This window comes from Ptiloglossa arizonensis, chromosome 9, assembly GCF_051014685.1.
Source record: "Ptiloglossa arizonensis isolate GNS036 chromosome 9, iyPtiAriz1_principal, whole genome shotgun sequence".
In the NCBI taxonomy this organism is placed as follows: Eukaryota; Metazoa; Arthropoda; class Insecta; order Hymenoptera; family Colletidae; genus Ptiloglossa; species Ptiloglossa arizonensis.
In genome coordinates this window covers 5,583,818-5,604,665 of record NC_135056.1, presented here as the reverse complement: position 1 = coordinate 5,604,665, position 20,848 = coordinate 5,583,818, and the positions used below count along the sequence as shown (strand labels likewise).

The 20,848-nt window shown below is 36.7% G+C and overlaps 1 protein-coding gene across 3 annotated transcripts in view; it reads right to left on the bottom strand.

Moving 5' to 3' along the window:
* The window catches only part of LOC143151337 (uncharacterized), a 658,936-nt gene that overhangs the window by 170,520 nt on the left and 467,568 nt on the right, over nt 1-20,848 (bottom strand). For 2 of the 3 annotated variants that reach the window (XM_076320379.1, XM_076320380.1), the window contains one exon: nt 8,555-8,638. In XM_076320379.1, coding sequence (XP_076176494.1) covers nt 8,555-8,638 — 84 coding nt within the window. Of the gene's footprint in view, nt 1-8,554; nt 8,639-11,141; nt 11,166-20,848 lie in introns of those variants that run through there. The other variant, XM_076320381.1, reaches the window with a different exon arrangement.

Below are 20,848 nucleotides of genomic sequence, written 5' to 3'. Positions count from 1 at the left end.
TTTTATGCAAAGCTCGAAAAAGATTCAATCAACAATTTTACATCTCCACTGTTTATGTTTGTACGATACATACGATCTATCGACCAGTTTTCACCGAGCCTAATTCGAGATAAAAATCACTACCTAATTAGCTTTTAAGTAAACTTGCAATCTCGATTTTTTTGCTTGAAAATGAGAATTACTGTTGAATGTAAAGTATGTTGCATTATTCGTTGAAATTTTGACTTAACAGATGTATCTGAAAAAAACTTCACTTGACTCTTTTCTTCTTACAAACGTTAGGTCTGACGTATTGTTTAAATCACTTTCAACAAAATCACTGAACGGCCAAGTAATCCATTCTATACCATTTGTAAAATTGGAAGAAAAGTATTTTGGCAAACTCATTTGAAAACTTGACAAATGTTCTTTAACCGAGCTTTCGATTTTATTCCAACTTAGTTGGGACATTCGTAGCAAATGGTAAAACTGATAAGACATTTTCTATATCTAATATACACAACATAATTCTTTATAAAAAAAATTGTTCATTTCATTCGTTGCTGATATTTTAGTTTCTTTTTGACTGAAAAGTTGATTAGACATGTGATTTTGTTTTGTGTTTGTTTTGAATTTTTTCTTTTAACGGTATATAAGTGCTTCGATCTTCAATGAAACGCTATACTGGATTGTTCAATAAGTTTTGTCCTTTTCTCCATTGTAAAAAAGTACTATGACACTTCGACTTTGAACAACTGTAAATATACAAATGAGTCGATAGATCTACATGGAATTTCACACATGTTTATCAAACAGTACTATCATCTTTAGAAAAATAAAATGACGAACCTAATAGTTACATTTCTTATCGAACGACAAAATTTATTGAACAATCTATTATATATATATATATATATATATATATATATATATATATATATATATATATGTATTTGTCTCCATTTATAATTGAATGAGTGTTCAGAAAAAGGGCGCACGTTAAAATGTACAGGAAAATTAAAAAATAATTCATTGCACACTATAGCAATTAAAGAAACTGTTTGTTGCAACATACGTTCTTTTCCACCTTTGAAAAATAAATAATAATTCAATAATAAAAAAAGTACTTTATTAATTCATGTGGAAACACATAATCGAGTATAAAAATTATTGGCCGTGGTAGTGAAATTCTAATATGTTTAGATTAGTTCGAAGAAAAGATTTATTATTAGCTTTGTTTACAATGTTTCGAACAGAAATCTTATGTTAAGAGGAGTAGAAAATAATTTTTTTTTCAATTCTATTAAAGAAAAGAAAACATGTAGTTCGACCATTGAATGGAAAATTAAATTTAAATTCTATCGACAAAAGTAAAAAATGTCAAACGGTACCTCGAATGTCGAAATGTTTCTCAATTTGTTACTAATCTTAAAATCTGCACTTTCGTCGCACGGCGGTCATTGGAAACTGAACCGGAACGAACATTGAAACGAAAGTGTAGCAAAAAAAAACAAAACTCTTATGTTTGTGTTCTTCGATGGAGTGAAGAATAATTTTCTTTCGAATTCTATTAGAGAAAAGAAAACGTGTACTTCGCCTATTAAATGGAAAATTAAATTTAAATTCTATCGATAAAAGTAAAAAGTGCCAAATGGTACCTCGAACGTCGAAATGTTTCTCAATTTGTTACTAATCTTAAAATCTGCACTTTCGTCGCACGACGGTCATTGCAAACTGAACCGGAACGAACATTGAAACGAAAGTGCAGCAAAAAAATGCACTCTTAACCAACCGTGTTCAGAAACCCGGAACAGAATCGTTTTCGTAGGAAATTTCGCACGACGATATATGTACATAGAACGTTTCTCAAGAAATCTGAATAACCGAATCTGGAACGAGTGTATCGCGAATACCGTGATTCACGGATTTAGTTATAAAACGTAACAATAAAACACAAAGGTGGAAATATGTCGGAAAGAGGCATTAGTGGAATTAATTGGCAGTCCTCACCGCGCTAACACGGTTCGTTGCTTCGCGGAAACGAAACCAGAGGTTAATACGTATTTATGTACCGCGGATTGGCCCGCGTTCAAGTCGAAATTCGAACGATTCCACGAAACATGTATACTTGGAGATTCGTCGATGGTGCCGCGCGCGGCGCGTTCATCGTAAAATATTTCAAACATTTTCAAACGTGTGAAATTTTCACAAGAGTTCATTTCGATTCAACATCAATCTCGTTCCGAGTTATGCCAATCGTTCAATGAAACGTGCGAAACACGCGAATTCTCGTCATTTTTCGTGATCCCTATTTGTGCGATAAATTAACGATAAATTTCGTCGTTTCGTCGAGTGAAACGCGAATCGATATTAATTCTCCCGTTTCTTTTTTCATCGGCATTCATCCCCGGTCGTGGTACGCTAATTAATTTAATTCGACAACGACGTCCGAATCGAAATTTCATTTTCCACGGGCCCGTATTGATAATTAATTATACACCGGACGATAACGTACGACGATTTATGATGTACCATAAACGTAGTACACGACACGAACGTATCGTTTCTTTCAACCTGTCGAATTATTCTCGTTGTAATAATAGTTCACGGAAAATTGCTCCCAAAAATCCCCTGCCAGGTTTATATACCACCATTGTCTAGATATATGTTAACGTTCGAATATATTTCCATCCGTAATTTACGGACAACAGTTCCTTGTTCTTATCGCGTAAATTAATTACATCGAAACTGTATCCGTTATGAGTTGTTAATCAACTAGAAATCGAATTAGTGGCACGATTTTTTCGAGGCTAACGCATTGCGTTATTTAGCAAATATGGTACTACTGCGGCCCAATCGGCACGGTTCATTTCCCTCGTAAACGCGAAACTAGCGGCTGACGTGCAGTTATATACCGCAAATTGGCCCGCGTTCAAGTCGGGACCAGAAACAATATGCCGGAAAACACGCACGCGAGATCATCCAGCGACACGATGAACTGAACCGCACGTTCCGACGTCGAACCTACGCAAAATCGAAACCAAGACGTTTCTCCTCGATATTCGCGGAATTTCCTTTCCATTCGCAATTCTACGAAGATCGAACATCGCTAGATTGAATCAATTTTTCTATTTTTTATCCGTCTTCGACGTTTCCGCTTCTTCCAATACCAGTGATTTGAAACGTGTCAGCGGTCGATTCCTTTAATACTGGATTTACCAACCAGTCAGAATCACTGGTTTCAACTGCTTTCATAATAAAATTTACTTTAAATTCTGAAAATGATACGATTTTTCTATTCTACGCATATGATCAATTATATAAATTCTTTTCTTCTTTTTCCCCATCGATTGATTTTCTTTTAGATATATATGACATACTTTAATATTATAAAATTTGTCGGTAGTTCTAGCGTTGAACTGCTTTAACCACTTAGGAGCTGGTTAAATTTTAGGAAAATGTGTCAGGATAAAATATCTCTTTAATTCCTTTCATTAGAATATAAATGTGTGGCAAACTTAAAGGTTCGTCGATTTCTTCAAGTATCTTTAACAGTGCCTGCTAAATTTGAGGAAAATATGTCAAAATGATACACCTTTTTTTATTCGATTAGTTTATTATATGATTGCTCGTAAAGGTGCATGGGAAAGTATTTTTTCAAGAAAACGTCTAGCTTAATGCTTGCAATAAGAAATTGAACATAAAATTGAATTAGGTAATAATGCAGAGATTGTTATAAAGAATTTAAATAGTTACAAGGTTACAGGTTCAAATAGACGATAGATTTGGAAATTATTTTTGAAAACACCTTTGTCGTTTTATCAAATTTCATTTGATACCTATAAATTCACAGGTACGTTAAATTACCACACCTAAATCTTTTGCATCGATTCACTTGAATTTTTTATCTCATACATTCACATTTTTCGACCATAACACGAACAAGTTTTTGAAAGAAAGCATTCAAAATTATCATGTCTTGTTAAAATATTGGGTAATACACGAAAAATAGACTTGCGTTAAGCAACAACTTACTGCGTTAATTATTTCGTTCTTCTAAAACTGTTTTAGCATTTCTTTTATATTTAGACTTTCTTATTAAATATTTTGGCAAATTTCGTCGTAATTAAATGTAACTCATTTTCTTTTCAGTTATTTCGTGTACCGAGACTTTTTATCGCAAAAATCGCGCGTATTTAACATTGCGCGTTAATGATACTTTAATACTTCCGTCAAACGCGTTTTCATTTCTTACCGTAACCAACTTCAGTTCGAAACTGTACAGATGAAATAGATTTCGAGAAGCTTCGAAGGGAAAGGTTAGTTTAGTAAATTGCGAAGTAAAGAACGTAACACAGTAATGGTCCTTCAATTTCAACAGAATTATCTTGCCTAAATTTCAATGACCCGTCCCAACCATTTTCACCACTACTCATTGTCTTTCGAGCTGAGCGTAACCAATTCCATGGACAAAGATACTGAGTAGATATAGCAAGAGTAAGTGAGAAAGGAATAGTGTATCAAACAGTAAAAATGTAAAAATGAAATACTGTATCCAATTACAAAAATTTTAATTTCTACATTTATCATTTTATCGTTACAATAATAGTGTCAATAGATCGGGTAGATTCTCCCGATCAAAATGAGTCCAAACACGGCATAAATTGGAGAAGATTTACTACTATTCAATTATTCTTGTTATACGAAATGTTTAAATTCATCGCGAATAAAGTTCATCCGATTTACAGCGTGTTTGGGTTCATTTTGATCGGGAGAATCTACCCGATCTATTGATACCATTGTTAGAAAGATACAGTGCTGAAGGTTAATTTTTGTAATTGAACGACTTACCATAATACGTGGAACGATCCTTTGAAATGCTCGTGATTGACCATTCCTATTACACACACTATTTCTCGTTTACTTTCGCTACGTTTATTTTTTTTCCTTGACGAGAATCTCGAGACTCGAGCTCGGGACAATTTCTGGAATAAAATCGCTACCTGCTTCGCGATAATTTCAACGCCAACTCCCAATTTAGTCAAATTTAAGCGAGCATTACCGTACCGCGTTAATTGGAATAAGACCGTACTAAATAATTAGAATGGGTCCCGTTAACAAACAAATAAAATCAATGTAAATCGATAAAATGTATTTCTGCTTTGATTTCGGCGGTTTGGCTTTATTTCTAATTAGAAGACGGAAATGTTCGACGTTAAATGAAGGGCCAAGGGAACACAGGGGATTGTCCATTTATAATTATTTTATGGTACGTAACGTATTTCGTTTATGGCAACTGGGAGCGTAGAACTGTCGATTCATAAAGTGTAAGAAAATAAAAATGTCCGTATAAAATAATGTTAAATATTTGATGTACATACTCGCCTCGTTGGACAATAATAGCGTTGATTGTAATTTTGAACACTTTTGCCTCACTTTGAGATTCACTTCATTCTACAATTTCTCCATCGGATTTAAATTGGCCGCTCCATAATTTTAAGGTAATTATTGTATTCCAATTGTATCAGATAATCTTGATACATTTTTGCATTATATTTGGGGTCGTTGTCTCGCATACAGACAAAGTTCTCACTTATAGAAGTCTTCTCTGATAGCAAAAATGGACAAAATTTTATTCGAATAAAATACGACGAATAAAAATAACGTACAATAATGAATATTTGATCAGACAGTTACTCGGATAAATTTTTACTCGCTTAACACGAGATGTAATATCGTTCTATAATTCTAATTTTAATTTTCATTTAATTGATCAGAAATAAAAAATTATATACTTTTCATTCGTTACTCAAGATTCCTGTATAGCTAAGAATTTTGTTCATCTCTTTTTCCAAGATGAATTGCAAAACCACCTGCAAGTTTAATCACAAGAATAACACACTCTGGTAATAACTTTCCATCGGGTTTCCGGTGCATAAAAGCATAGCGCTTACTTTCGAATACTTCGAATTTGATTTGTCGATCCGTAATACCTTTGTCCGATTCGATATCGTCCAATTGGTTTACCCGTTGAATTCTTTTTATTTTATTTCGGTATTTCAACAGTCGTTTTTCAATAACTGCACATCCTCGTAAACCACTGTTTAATAATCTGTTTAATAAAAACTCTTACTTCGATAGGATCATTCTTGTTTTCTTTTCAATCACCTAGATATGTTATAACTTCTCCTACTCTTATACGCTTATTTTGTTGACTATTTGATTAAATTTGTCAGTAACTTTTATAATTTTCTTGGATTACACTACACTTTATTTACTGCTGTGAGTGTCTAATAGGTTGTTCGATAAGTTTTGTCGTTCGATAAAATTTTATGTGTATCTATAAATAATGTATCTATAAAGTCGACAATTGTATGTTGTACTATAGAACTCGATATATCGACTGTAGATGCAATTTGCCCAAACGAATGCCTCCATTTTTTAAAGTTATAGTAGAAGAATGTTTTCCTATATTTTCGTTCTTAATTTTTTCCCTCTTACCATGATTATGATCAAATACACTACTAAACTGAAATCGAAATGTAGAAAACACTTGTATCGCTGTAGCTTCATGTTTACCTTTAACGAACGACTGGTAATTTACGAAATGTATACAAAGTTTTAGAACGTGACTAGAAATACATATTTCGATCGTCCAAAAATCGTAACAATAAACAGTCACCTTATAAAAGCACTAAGGGTCACAACACTCAATTGCCTCCATAGTACTACTTATCGTCCAGCTTTAGTTACTGCTTTCTTATTTATATCAATTGATGTTAAATATCATCGACATCGTCCATTATTAATTTCATACGAATATAAAAGATAATTACTTTTAAAGTATTCCTTTAGAGAATTACAGTCTTTAGCTTTAGTTATTGTTTTCTTATTTATACCAATTTTAGGAGTTCCTACCAACTCTTGGAAATATTCTTGTACAGACTATTTGTGCGATTACTCATTGTCCCACTATATTCTACATTCGATTACATAAAAAAAAATCAATCGTTCTAAACACAGCATCTCTTTGATAGTGTAATCCTAAACAAATAATTGTACATCTACTTTTTAAATCCCGTTGGCATTGTCTCGAACGAACTCAAAACAATAACAATTCGATTTAATATCGACGTATAAATTGCTGCTTCTCGTAGAGAAAATTTCACTCGTTAAAATACGCCCGATGTTTAATCGATCGAGTGGAACTGAAAAACTTTTAAAACGAATTACGAAACAGCGATTTCGAAAAGAAGCTCGACGACCGATCCGTCAAATTAAAGTTATGTTACAATAAATTGCCTCTCGCTGATTGGCTCCCTAATACGTCGATACTTTCAATGAGAAAATGCGATCGTCGTTGAGTAGCGGAAAAGGCGAGTTTCGAGAAAAGCGTTTACTATTTCTTTCGGCGGATCTTCGCGAAGCTGTAAGAGGTCTCCTCGTTAATTAAATCCGACGTGGAAAATACAATTACCTACAAAACAATCGTGGAAATTAATTAAGAGCCACTTCACCGATAGGACATTATTTTCGTCAAAATTTTAACATCCTGCGACGTTAATTAAGTTAATTGGACCGCCAAGTACCGTCCCGACGTCCCGTTTTCCTTTATTGCCGATCAGGCCGCTACGTAAATTAGATCGGCTCCTGAAGATACAACTTCGACTACACCTCTCCTTAATTTCTAATTAAACCGATCCCGTTGTCGATAGAATAATTTCACGTTATTCGATATTTAACCGAGCTGGACAAAGCGAACTTCTCGCAGTTCCTCCACTTGTCCATTGTTCCACACGTCCTCTGTGTATACCTTCGACGATCAATGGTTCTTGTAAATGACAACGACGTTAACACGGCTAGGTTTATAAGAACGTATCAACTTCACCAACGATACTTTCAACATCTTGTAAATTGCTCCTTCGATTGCCTTTTCAAACTGTCGAAACGGAGTGTCATTGTGACGTTTCATGTTCGGACCCTTTTTACGGATTTTCAGTTAGTCATTCTTTATATTTAAGTTATATATGTATTATTTCTTATACTTGTCGTATTTTCCAGTAATGCATTTTTTATCCTAGAGAGATCCCACACGTAAGACCAAAACGCTGAGTTTCTTAAATTACACTTCCGTACCTTCTGAATTTAATTATTTTTGATTTTCTCACGTAGGTATATATCGCACCTGGATGATTATTAACGACGATGGTTTAATACCTCGGGCGGAGAAACGTGACACGAATTAAATACTATCGAGAAGCATTCTATCCCACGGAAGCAATATTATCCGATCAATTTTGCGACTATCGATGAAGATTTCTTTGAAACTCTTATCGCTAAAAGAATCGCGGGTTTATTTCCGCGTCGATCTATTCCTGTCATTATTCCGTACGAATATATTGGACAAAAGTTACAAAAGGGGCCGTCGCGCTTCGGAAGCTTTAAGGGTTCGTGAGAATGATTACAATATTTTTGTATTTTCTATCTACGTTTCGTAGACAATCCTCTGTAGATGCGATAAAACGCTGTAAAGGACTCTTTGAAAGTACGATACAACATTCTGAGCTCGTCTTACCTTTTCTCGACACAGTCGAAGAAATCCTTTCATCCCTGTTGCCTCGGTTCGACTCTCTGTGTTTATTCTGCAGGATGCGGGCACCTGAAACAAAAAGGGAAAAGAACATCAGCTTCTGCACCGTGGAGGCGTATTGCGCAACGACAAGACAATAAATAACGCAATTCCTATCGTTTACCGGTTCGTAAGGAACGAATAACAGGGACCGTGATATTCAAATTTTATGTTATTCTTATCCCTGGTTCTCCTAACCGGAAACAATGAAACAAATCTCTTTATCCTTAGCATTCCGTATTCCTCCCACTGTTCTCATATTCATCCTCCGAAATGCTTCCGTTAAAGAGCAAAGGCGATGCTAAGCCTTATTCTATTCAAATCGTGAGGGAACCGTATTCCGTGATCTTTGTTATCGAACGATTGGAGTAGTCCCCTTTTATCCTTATTTGATCCCTTCGCTGTTGTCACGCGAAATACAATAACTTACGATCTAAGCTTCGAGCTCGAGTGTTGCTTTCTATGTACACTTTAAAGAGCATGAACGATCAAAGCACAAACTGCTTTATTTCTACTTCCCGTATCAATCGAATAAAGCAACTTGTAACCGACTTACGGGAACGGTATCCTTGAAGCTAGTTTTTACGGCGATTGAAGTCAATTTTTTATACGAAATATCACGGTAAAAACATTTTTCGAAAACGTATGTCTGTCGAATTCAATTCGCGTTCGTTCCGCTGACACAGAGTATGGGTGAAAAATTATATCGCATTTCGATTGGTCAAAATGTTTACGATTATGGTTCGGTTATATCGTGTATCTGTTTATTGCTTCGAATCGTACACGGTTTATGTAGCGTTAATAGTAATTGAGAAAAGACATTGACCGAAATACGAGGAATACACGCTACAAAATTATGTCGAAAACACTGCTCCACAAATTTGTAATATCCGAACAATAACGTTGGATCGTTCCTCTTTAGTCTGTGCAAGTGTAGATACATTAGCAATTTCGTAACAATATTTCGAAACGTGACAAAGGACATCCAAACTTAAAACCAATGAAACGATGCGTAATTTTTATATTTTTATATTTTTCGTATCCGTGATATTCGTATTTGTCAAACACACACGATCTAACATCGCAAATTTAAACGAAAACAAAAGCCCAAAACCCATAACCGTACCTTGGAAAATACAAACATAGTATGTTTCTCACGTTTCAATTTTATCGCAATAATAACCGATTTATTTTCCGGAAATTAAATTATCAGACTTGAATTGTTCGACGGATAAACATGTATTTAAAATCCTCCAGAAAATCGTTCGTGCACGTTACAACCAAAATACGAACATAACCGGTATACACGTTCGCTAATGAGGTTACTTAAAAACTGAACGCGGTATTCGCGTTTGCCGTTAAATCGTCTTCGCTCGTTGTTAATTAGCCGTACACGAGCGTTCGCGATCGAAAGAATTGTCGGTCCGTGGGTTGAGAAATATTCCCACGCGTTCTTTAAAAATAATTAACTGTTAACTTGGCCGGAAACGACGGTAACCGGTAAGAAATAATTACGTTCCGACGAGGAACGCGCTCATACTTCCAGGCAATATCTAGCCCCCCGCGTCTAATGACTATTTATACAACGATTAAGGTACAAAGTATTCCCTAACCCAGCGCTAGCACGACGCCCCCCTTTCCACCGAACCGTGCCACGGCAACAACGACGATATTCAAATTTCATCCAGCGTACTCTCTCCCTCTCTTTCCCTCTCTCTTTTGCTCCCTATCTCCCTCTGCCTCTCTCCCTAACCCCGTCCTACGGAAAGCTCCGAAACAAATCCTTTTATCCTCCACGTTCCCTCGGCGCTGCGTCTAACCACCCTGGAGGATGTGTTCTAGCAAAAGGAAGCGCTGCAATTCCGTGCCGAGAGAACACTTCATCAACCGCCGGGAGGAAACGTATGTATGTTGCGCAACAACGCGGTGGATACATCCACCTAGCAGCGTGTTCCGTTCGCGATTCAGAGCCAGGGGAGGAAGCAACGGAGACGGAAGAGGGAACGAAGAGAAACGGAACGGTACGAAGGTTATCCTCCCTACGGTGACGCGGTGAATGGTGCATAAACTACTCGTCATTATTTCATCGAACCGTCGGTGTCCGGTTCAACAGGTACGTTTCCCGAAACCATTCGCGATTCGCCGAGAGAGCTAAACCAGGGGGTAAGTTACGAGAATTAGCTGAAAAAAAGAAATAAGGGTGAGGGGAATGGGGGACGAGAAAGACGGAGAAAAGGGGGTAGTACAGGGTTAGTTTATGCCGAAGGTGAGCGCAAGCTCGCGGAACCGTTCGCCATATTTTTCTTGGAAGAAGCTGGAACGAAACAAGAGGCAGCGGAGCTGGGGTACATCGAGAGCCTTCAACGAAACTGGCCCCAGGCCAAGGCATTATTTTCGAGAGAAACCGGGAGAGCTAGAGAGAAAGAGAGAGAGAAATCAAGAGGGAGTCACGGACAGAATGGAGTTGGCAGAAGGTGGAGGAGACCGGAGGGGTTGATAGCCCAAATGAATATTTAATTTTTGCATATCTCACCCCCGAGTGAAGTTCAGCGCGACGGAGCGGCCACCTCTCCCAAGGGGGAGAAACCAAGTCTCGTGTCCCTCGTACTTGCCGCAACCCCCTCTGATATAGGGTAAAGTCCTCGCGGAAGTTCCTGAGACCCCCCAACCCCCTTCGTTTCCATTGGAGAACACCGTGGACGGCCTATTTTTTTTCTTATCGCGTGTTTATTCCATCGCTTTCTTCGTTCTTCGCGGAACCTTACATATTTCAGCCCGCCTTTTAGTTCGCCCCTGTTATTCTCTCCGACAATTCTCTCCACCCTTTTTATGTTAACTGTCACTCTTTTTCTTTCTCCCTCTTTCTCTCTCTATCTTTCTGTTCCTGGCTGACCACTCCCTAGTATTTTTCTATTACTCTTTTATAGACGAAGCTTCGAGTTTCTTCAATTCTTTATTCGCTTGACCGTTCACGTACATTCGCGATCCTTCACCTCCCTTTTCGCGCTGGTTTCCTCTTTTTGGCACATAATTTCTCTTGTCCCATATTTCTTCCTTCACCCTCTCCCAGTTAGCCAGTTCCTCATCTCTTTCCTACCTTCTGAACCCTCCACCAGTCATTGCCTCCGCAATTTTCTCGTTTCGCTATTTTTCCACCCTCCACTGTTCGTACTTTCCAGTTTCCCTTTCTCCATTTCTCTGTCTCAAGCTCCGTTCATTTCACCCTACCTTTTTCCGTCAACGCGAATTTCCTTCTTCTACCCCTTTCTTTGCTCCCTCCCATTTGTCTATACGGTTTCCTCCCCTACACGCGCCCTTCCCCTTTTCTTTTCCTAATTACAGTTCGTTGTTGTCCTATTTTTCTTTACACACCCTCCGTCTAACCACAGCATCCCGTACCATCAACCTTCTCGATGTCCTCGTTCCATTTTTCTCCGTTTCCTTTCCATCGATACGATTAATCGTTTCGCAGCAATTCCGTTCGTTCCCGCGTGTTCGAGCACCGTTCTTTCCAAAACCCTTTCCCTTCCCTACCCCTTTTTAGACTTCCGTAATTGCTTTTACAGTCATCGGCGCTCCTGCTCTTTGACCCCCACAGTTTCTTCTTCAACCTGTGCATATTCCCTTCCTTTTGCCCTATGCCCCTTTGCGATTCGTTCACAATTTCCTTTCCTTGTTTCGTTCGTTTCCCTTCGAAGGTTCTTTGCTCGGTTCAGACCGACTCTTACCCTTTCATTGTTCTCTGTTCGAGTCCCCCGCAACCCGCAACGCTCACGTCGAAGGACCAATTACGACGTTCCTTACGACGGGACGTGTCAATGCCGAGGGCGAAAAGAGCGATAAGGGCGAAGGGGAAAAAGAGAAAGAGGGGGGGAACTCGAAGAACGAGAGTATGCGGTCCGCGTAGATAACAAGAGGTTGAACGTTGAACGGTTGTAGGAATCTTAAAAAAATGCGATAAAAAATTTGTCACGATTATGCTTCCTTGTCTTTCGTTGTAAAAACGGTAATTTGGAGAGATTTCTAGGTCGCAGAATTTTATTTTAAAGTTAACATTTCTTTTTTTTTTTTTTTTTTTTTTTTGAGGAAATTTATTTAGTATTACGATAGAAAGAGAATTTATACGAGTAGAGGGGAAGATTTAAAGGTGAGGAAATAATTCTGTTTCGTTGCGTAATTGTAAAATATTGTAAAACATTAAATTTCGCTTGAATAATGTAAACCGGCATTTTTGTATTTCCGTGAATCGAAATGGAAAATTTTCGTTAGTTTCGAAACTCAATGATGAAAAGTTAATCTCTCTTATCGAACAATTTTCAACGAGTCGTTGCCCTTGACCCCTTTCGGTGCGTATGTAAAACGAGGGAATAAAACGTGAACCGAAGAATCGTCACGCTCGTTTATGAATTTCCAAAGGGGCACTGATTTATATTACACAAGTAGGACATTTCGTTCGAATGATAAACGACGAATAAAAGTGTCCCAGAACGATTTATTTGCAACGTTTGTTCGATCGAGAAATTATTCGGAAAAACTCAACGTGAAATATAGTTGTATTTTATAATTCAGGTTGGTGACTCTTATCGAACAAATAACGTAAGTTATTTACCTGTTAATACTCGTTCGAAATTCTTATTCGATAATCTTCTCGTTATTTCTTGATAATTTTGCGAAAATTGATTGTACGCGAAGTGCACAGCCTCATGAGAAATCCCTGAAGCGACACGGGGCTTTCCAATACCGAATGGTTCCACACCCCTGGAGTACTCGTCGAACCACTGTGTGTTGGGAAGAACGAAAGTAGAGCGCGACTGCAAGAGGGTTGAATCGAGGGCTGGAAGGTCAGAGGCAAAAAGCACGGGGGGAACGTTCTGTTGCCACTGAAATCCGTATTCTGAGAAAAACGGTAGCGTTTCGTGGGAAGGACCGCGTCGATATGCTCATACGCGGCTTGCATGAAAAACCGACGGAAAGGTTAAAGCGATAGACGACCGTGCGCAGTTTAAACAGGTGGATTAAAACACGAAATATTCTTCGTTTAATCTCCTCGCATTTGTACGGAGATTAAACGAAAGAAAAAGGGGACTGGGAGCCGCGAGGTTTGGGGGGGGGGGGGGGGGCGAATACGAGAAACGCACGATCGCGGGGCGAAGTTAAAGCGAACGATACAAGCCGGGGATGGAATTAAAAGTTGTAACAGTGAAACGGGAGGGCAGGGAAAAAAAACAAAAAAAAAGATGAAACGATAAGAGTAGACGAATGGACAAGCAGGGAATTTTTTCCGTGTCGCGTGCAGAGAATAACAAGCATCGGACGTTAAAACGGGAGGAATGATAACGACGCTTGATCAAAGGAAAGTGGAAGCGGTTGGTATGATAAATAAATGAAAATGATGCCGGTTTAAATGAACAAAAAAAAAAAGAAGAAAGAAAAACAACCGCGCCATCGAAGGAGAAACTTTTGCAGAGCGGATGAACGAAGAAAGGATAAACCGGAAGAAGCAATTTTAGAGTTTTTGTTTTAGAATCGGTACGATTACTCGTTTTATTCGAAATAGATATTATGGATAAACAATTGAGCTTCATCGAGTTGTTCGTTTCTAATATTTTCTCGACGATGATTTACTTTATCGTACTGTACTTCTTAACCGCTGAACTCGAGAATACTCAAGCATGGGGAACAATATTCGTCTAGATTTATAGTTTGTCCAACGAGACGAGATATCTTTGTTTACGTGTAACTATGCATGATCAGTCACGTAATAGATGTTTCGGCTACGACTATTGGATAACTTTCTCGAAATTCAGGGATGACTATTCCGGATGTTTGAGAGCTCGGATAATGGAAATACTAAGATTAGGTTAGGTTTGGTTAGCGTAGCGTCGCTCCTTTGCTCGTATCGTGTTCAACAGTGATCGAGAATTATTTCCGTTTGCTTGTCGTTGCAAATAAGAGCATAGAAAGTGCTTTGTGATTGAATTTTGCTGTTTTGGTTATTATTGAACATTTATTAACCGTGAATACTGAGAATATTGAGAACGTGGAACATATTGCAAGCGTGGGCGATATTGAAACTATGGAAATGGGAAAACGCATCGGAAAAACTAGCCGAGTGCAAACGAAAAAAATATGATTATGAATATTTCGAAGAAAATTATTGGATGCAAGCGTAAAAAATATTGCAATAGAAACACCTCGGATTATTATTATTTTTCTTTTTTTTTTTTTGCTATGTACAAGTGCGATTGTACATTAATTTCATATTATATTTGTAAAACATTTTTCATTGTACTACCCGACTACGATAGGAAAAAATCAATAGAAATAACATCTATGAAAAGAACAAAAATCCGCCCAAAAGTTCACCAGAACATGGATGATTTCCACGAGTACGGTATCAGGTGAATAATTCAACAATTTTTTCCCTAGGGGAATTGCTCAACACAAAAAAAAAGTATTGGAGAATGTTAATGTTGATCTAGGTATACCACATTTCAAGAAATCGATATTTCGTAAATTTTTAAAGACGCTACGATTCAAATTTGCTAAACGGGGACGCAATAGTTATCTAAATGATAGAAATAACATAGTTATTTGGAGGACATACTTAAGGCAATGTATAGACAAAATTTAAAAAAATATCTCTATCCCCTAGTAGAACCCTATAAGATTGTTTAGTTTTTTATTTAATTATTATATATATTTATAAATGATTATTACAAAATAAATTGTGAAATTAATCATAGAAGCTTTTCCAGCCACTGGTAATGAGTATTTTAAAGAAAAATTATACATTTATTTACATTAGAGGCGAACTCACCAATTTTGGTGATCTTAAAATATATTTTCAAGGGCAACATTTTAAACAATGTTTTCGTACCCGTATAACCGCTGCTTGACTATAATTTCCGGAGTATTCGCAAAAATATATTCGAGACTCGATGTATATTTTCCTGTTACAACACAAATGTTATTAATACGAGGAGTCTCCTGTGCTTAGTGGAAAACTGGAGCTAACATTCCACGATGTGGGTACTCGTAGAGTACATTACATTGGTTAGTTAGCAGAATTTCTATTTGGAAGGCAATACAATTTTCATACCCGAATAATTTCATGGTTTCTTCAATATTATGGCTAAAATATTTCCAATATCAAATAATAATAATACAATAGAAAACTTTGTATAAATTGTAATTGTTTTCTTATTTATTATCTAAATTCCCACGACAGCCAAATTTGTGTACGTGAATGAGAAAGACGAATCGAAATAACTTTGGGATAGATTTTTTTAAGAGGATCTCGGGAGAAGGATTCGACCACTTGTTCACATTTTAAACTCCAGATAGAAAATCCTCTTCGAAAAATCTAGCCCAAACTTACTCTGATCCATCTAGAACGTATATGAAACTTTGGAAATACGATTTATGGTACGTAGTGCTATAAATATTTTTGCAAATATCTTGGAAACTAAGGTCGAGCAGTGGATGCACGTATAGCTGTTCAAAATATCGATTTTGCCAATATATTTCAAAGTTGCACACATCGGTGAGGTCACGCTAATGCAAATAATTCCCAATTATATTTTGCACGGAAAACGCAATTAAAATTTCATTTCAATTTGGTTTATGATTTTCTTCTATAAAATAAAGTTATGAATAATTATTGCAATCTTAGGAAAACTTTATTAAATATAACTTCTTACTATGTCGTATTCGGTAAACAATTTTTAGTCCATGATAATGATAAATGTATAAGGATAAAAAAAGGAGAATATAAAAAAAAAGGATTTACACGTACTTAATAAAGCTTATCCGAGACTACAGTGATTGTTTACAAAATTTAATTTTACTTCGTTACGTAAACATCCTCTTAATCCCAATTACAGCGAATGAAAATTTCTTCCTTCGTTTGCATTCTCTTAAAAGTTATATTTAATCGTGACTTATAATCATTAGTAATTTTGATTTAATCGTAAATATGGTGCAGAGGATTACAGGCATTAATTTAATACCGTGCACAATATCGGAAAAATTTGAAAATGGAAATCGCGAGTGTCGCGATACGTATAAGAGAAAAAAAACGTCGAATAACAAGAGAATGACGGTGAAAGGGAAAAGGAAACAGGTGGAAACATTAATTAATTCGTATCGAGTCGACCATTCGCTCGAATCCAAGACAAAATAACCCGAATCTTTGTTTTATTGGAATCCGCGTACGGTAATTTAAGAGTTATTAATAGTATCGTATTTACTATCGTTTCACATTTATACGTAGTGCAATGTAGGTGATCTCTTTACGAGATAAAAAGTAATAAACTTGGTGAAATTTCCAACGCGGTAATGAAAGGAACATTTTGCGAAACTAGGACATTTAAATTGAATCGGTCTGAAAATTACAAGGTATACGTCTTGCGTAATGTATTTTAATAATATATATATATATATATTATCATTTCGAAACGATCATTTATTGTTTTCCTCTATTCAAAATATGACAAGAAAATATCTGTCTCTATGATATCCACGATTTTCCATCGAACCAAAATTCCATAAATTAAGAAAACACTATCACTTTGGTTAGAAATATTCAGGTTCTTTGCCGTTTTTCTTCTTCTTGGATCAATCAACGAATGGAAATATGGAATATTTTGGGCTAACGGTGGTTCACTCTTTGGATAAATATTTTTCCTACAAGATTTTCAAATTTCAGTTTCGAGAAAAGTCGTTTCGAGAAAAACGATCCAATTTCGATCCAAGTTACTGTGCATCAAGAATTCAAAAGTCAATTATACTTCGATTCGCGAAACATTCTTTCCTAATCAGAAATTCATATGGAACAATGCAACTGATGGCGTGCTTGGCCTTCATCGGATACCCTAAACCAGCGGCTCTCAAACTATGTGTCACGGCGTACCAATGTATAGAGAGTAATTATCAGATGGATAACGAGAAATTAAAATAGTACTATTAACGAAATTGATCGTTAATTGCAAGCAGTTACGCTACAAGTGGTCTCAATCTCCATTAAAATGACCTTACTTCGGGACACAATTACAATAACACATGAGCTTACCGTTAATAAACGTTGCAAAGTTACTTTCCGTTTATAGTATTTTAATTATAGAATTATGATTACATTACGCATGAAAATTACTCGATAGTAAAGACAGTGAAAGACGAGATTTTTTGGAAGATGCTTCGAAAAGCTTCGAACCTGCTCGAAGCAAGTGTTGGTTTTGTTTGGACGAGGGAAATCATTGAAAGCCACTGGCCTAAGCTACACCCGTAACCAGTGTTGAATACGTTAAACGTATAAATACGTAGCTATGTGGGGCGCATGGAAGCAAACGGGAGAAGTGAAATTCAAATAAGCAGTAATAACGACGAAGCGGAATTTTCAGATAGCACTTAAGAGAGGTAGTTAGACAAAGGAGGTGGACAGGGTGGAAAGTAAAAAGAAGGGAACCACGGTGACGAGGGTCGAGAGAAAGTAAAGAAGAAACGAGCAAAAAGAAGGACAGGTTTAAGGGGATAAACGCAAAAGGAGGAAATGAAGAAGAGAAAACGGAGACTGGTTAATACTGGCCGAGTCGACCGCTTTAATTCAAGCTGCTGCTGCTGCTGCTGGTGGTGCTGGTGCTGCTGCTAGAAATTTAACGTGACCGTAGCCCTTGCTCTTAAAGCTTGCGTACTATTTAATCTGCGTAAGTAGGCAGTCAGAAGGAAATGATACGAATATAATCCGAGCGCGAGTAAGTACGCGTGTATACTCCATAGAGCAACGAAGCTTCGTATAAATGTCTTCCGTGGCGTGTCTTCCTTTCGGTAGCATAACTGAAACGGAGCTGCGACTGTTTTCAGAACACCTGCTGCCCCCAAGGTAAGACGCTCGAAATTTAAAAGGTCCGAGTAACTGGGAAGTATGAATAAACGGTATATCGTGCAGGATGAAATGGAATCTTGTAAACCGAAAGAAGGAACGCGATTGGACGTACCTGTGCATGTAGGTGAATGACAATGGACGAAAGTACACGGATTATGAAAGTATACAAGGAACGGAAACTGTCTAATCGAAATACGTAACTAACCGTAGAAATAAAAATGTCCGATGAAACGACCTCGTGAAATAAAATTCTACGATAAAGCTACTTAATTGGAGTTTTATGATAAAGAGGGAAAATCTTTGTAAAGCTGTTCAACGGAGTTGCGCAAAAAAATGCTGCAGCTACTCCGTGAAAAGAGAGTTAACCGTAAACTTAATTATAGAAATAATGTAACCATTTACGGGCGAGAGCACAGAAATACAAGTAACACGGTTGGGATTCAGAAGGAAGGGGTTCAGAAGAGGAGGAACGATAAGATCCGAGAAAAAATCCAGGGGAAGTGTAAGAAGGAAGAAGAAGACGTAGAAAGCGGGAGCCTAGTAATTCGGACTGAAACCGAGCGTCTACTTTGAATCCAGGGCACTACCGAAACCGGGGGTACTATCTACGGGGAACCATTCTTGTGCTTCTTCGTCCTTTCATCACGATATGCCACCAGCACATCTCCGTCCTCGTCGACGTCGTCGTCTTTCCAAGTATCTCCCCAGTTCCCATGAGAAGCCCCGGAAATTGGAATCTTAAATCGATCTAAATCTTCTTTATCGCCGAAGGAGTCAGCGGCCGATCACGGGGCGAATTTTCTACGGTTCTAGAATTGGCTATACCGTCGCCTGCCGCTCGACGTGTAAATGTAACGACGATTGGTTTCCTCGTTCTTTTATTAGAACAGTTTCCCTGTCGCGCGTACCACTTTCGTAATATCCGCGTCTCGCCCGTCCGGAAATTTACTAAACAAAATGCGAACACCGACAAATCTACTACTCTTTAGAATGTAATTCCATTTCGTGCGATTAATCGCGTAATTGGACCGTGGCGATTTATCAGAGATCTTTGCGCGTGGAAACAATTTTCTCGTTTCATGACCGATGATCGGTCGATCGGCTGTACCTGTATCGAGATTCGTCGATTTAATCAAGTAGCGTAGGTTGTTCAATAAATTGTTCAATAAGTTGTTGTTCGATCAAACTTATTGAACAGTATTACATTGAACAGTACTGTTCAATAAGTTTTATCATTATTTAATATTTATTGAACAGTACTGTTCAATTAGTTTTATCATTATTTAATATTTATTGAACAGTACTGTTCAATTAGTTTTATCATTATTTAATATTTATTGAACAGTACTGTTCAATTAGTTTTATCATTATTTAATATTTATTGAACAGTACTGTTCAATAAGTTTTATCATTATTTAATATTTATTGAACAGTACTACATTGAACAGTACTGTTTAGTAAGTTTTATCGAACAACAAAACTTATTGAAAAACCTCATATTATAATGTTCAATAAGTTTTATCGAACGACAAAATTTATTGAACAACCCAGTCTAAGAGTTCGGAAATATTGGAACGAATATCGAGGGTAGATAAATTCCTTTCACGATGTTTCGAACGAAATCGTGGATAAGCGTTGTTAAATAGATAAATTTGCACTGTGAGTCGATGAAATTTTATTTTACGAACAATAATCTTAAACATTCGCTCAAGTCTAGTAACATGTACGGAAAATTAATTGAAATCGATATAATAATATCAAGTAGCAGAGTAATTTAGAATTAAGAAATAAGATCAGTATCCATTTAAAGTTACTACGATTGTATTCTTCAGACGTTTTCAAAAACATACATATTATTGTGGTATATTTTATACATTTACCCGAACGTTGTTAAACATTGAACCTTGCAAGATATTGATTCGAAATTATCACAATTAGTTATTATTGATCAGATTTGTAAATAATATGTTATATGTAACTCTAGCAGAATCTTCGCAAAATTTCTGCCATACTTTTTAAATAATATGTTATATGTAACTTTATCGGAATCTTCGCAAAATTTCTGCCATACTTTTTAAATCAGTATGTTATGTGTAACTTTAGCGGAATCTTCGCAAAATTTCTGCCATACTTTTTAAATCAGTATGTTATATGTAACTTTATCGGAATCTTCGCAAAATTTCTGTCATACTTTTTAAATCAGTATGTTATATGTAACTTTAGCGGAATCTTCGCAAAATTTCTGTCATACTTTTTAAATAATACGTTATATGTAACTTTATCGGAATATTCGAAAAATTTCTACCATACTTTATAAACGTTCCTTATTTCGAGATAAGAATCACGATGGGGCATAA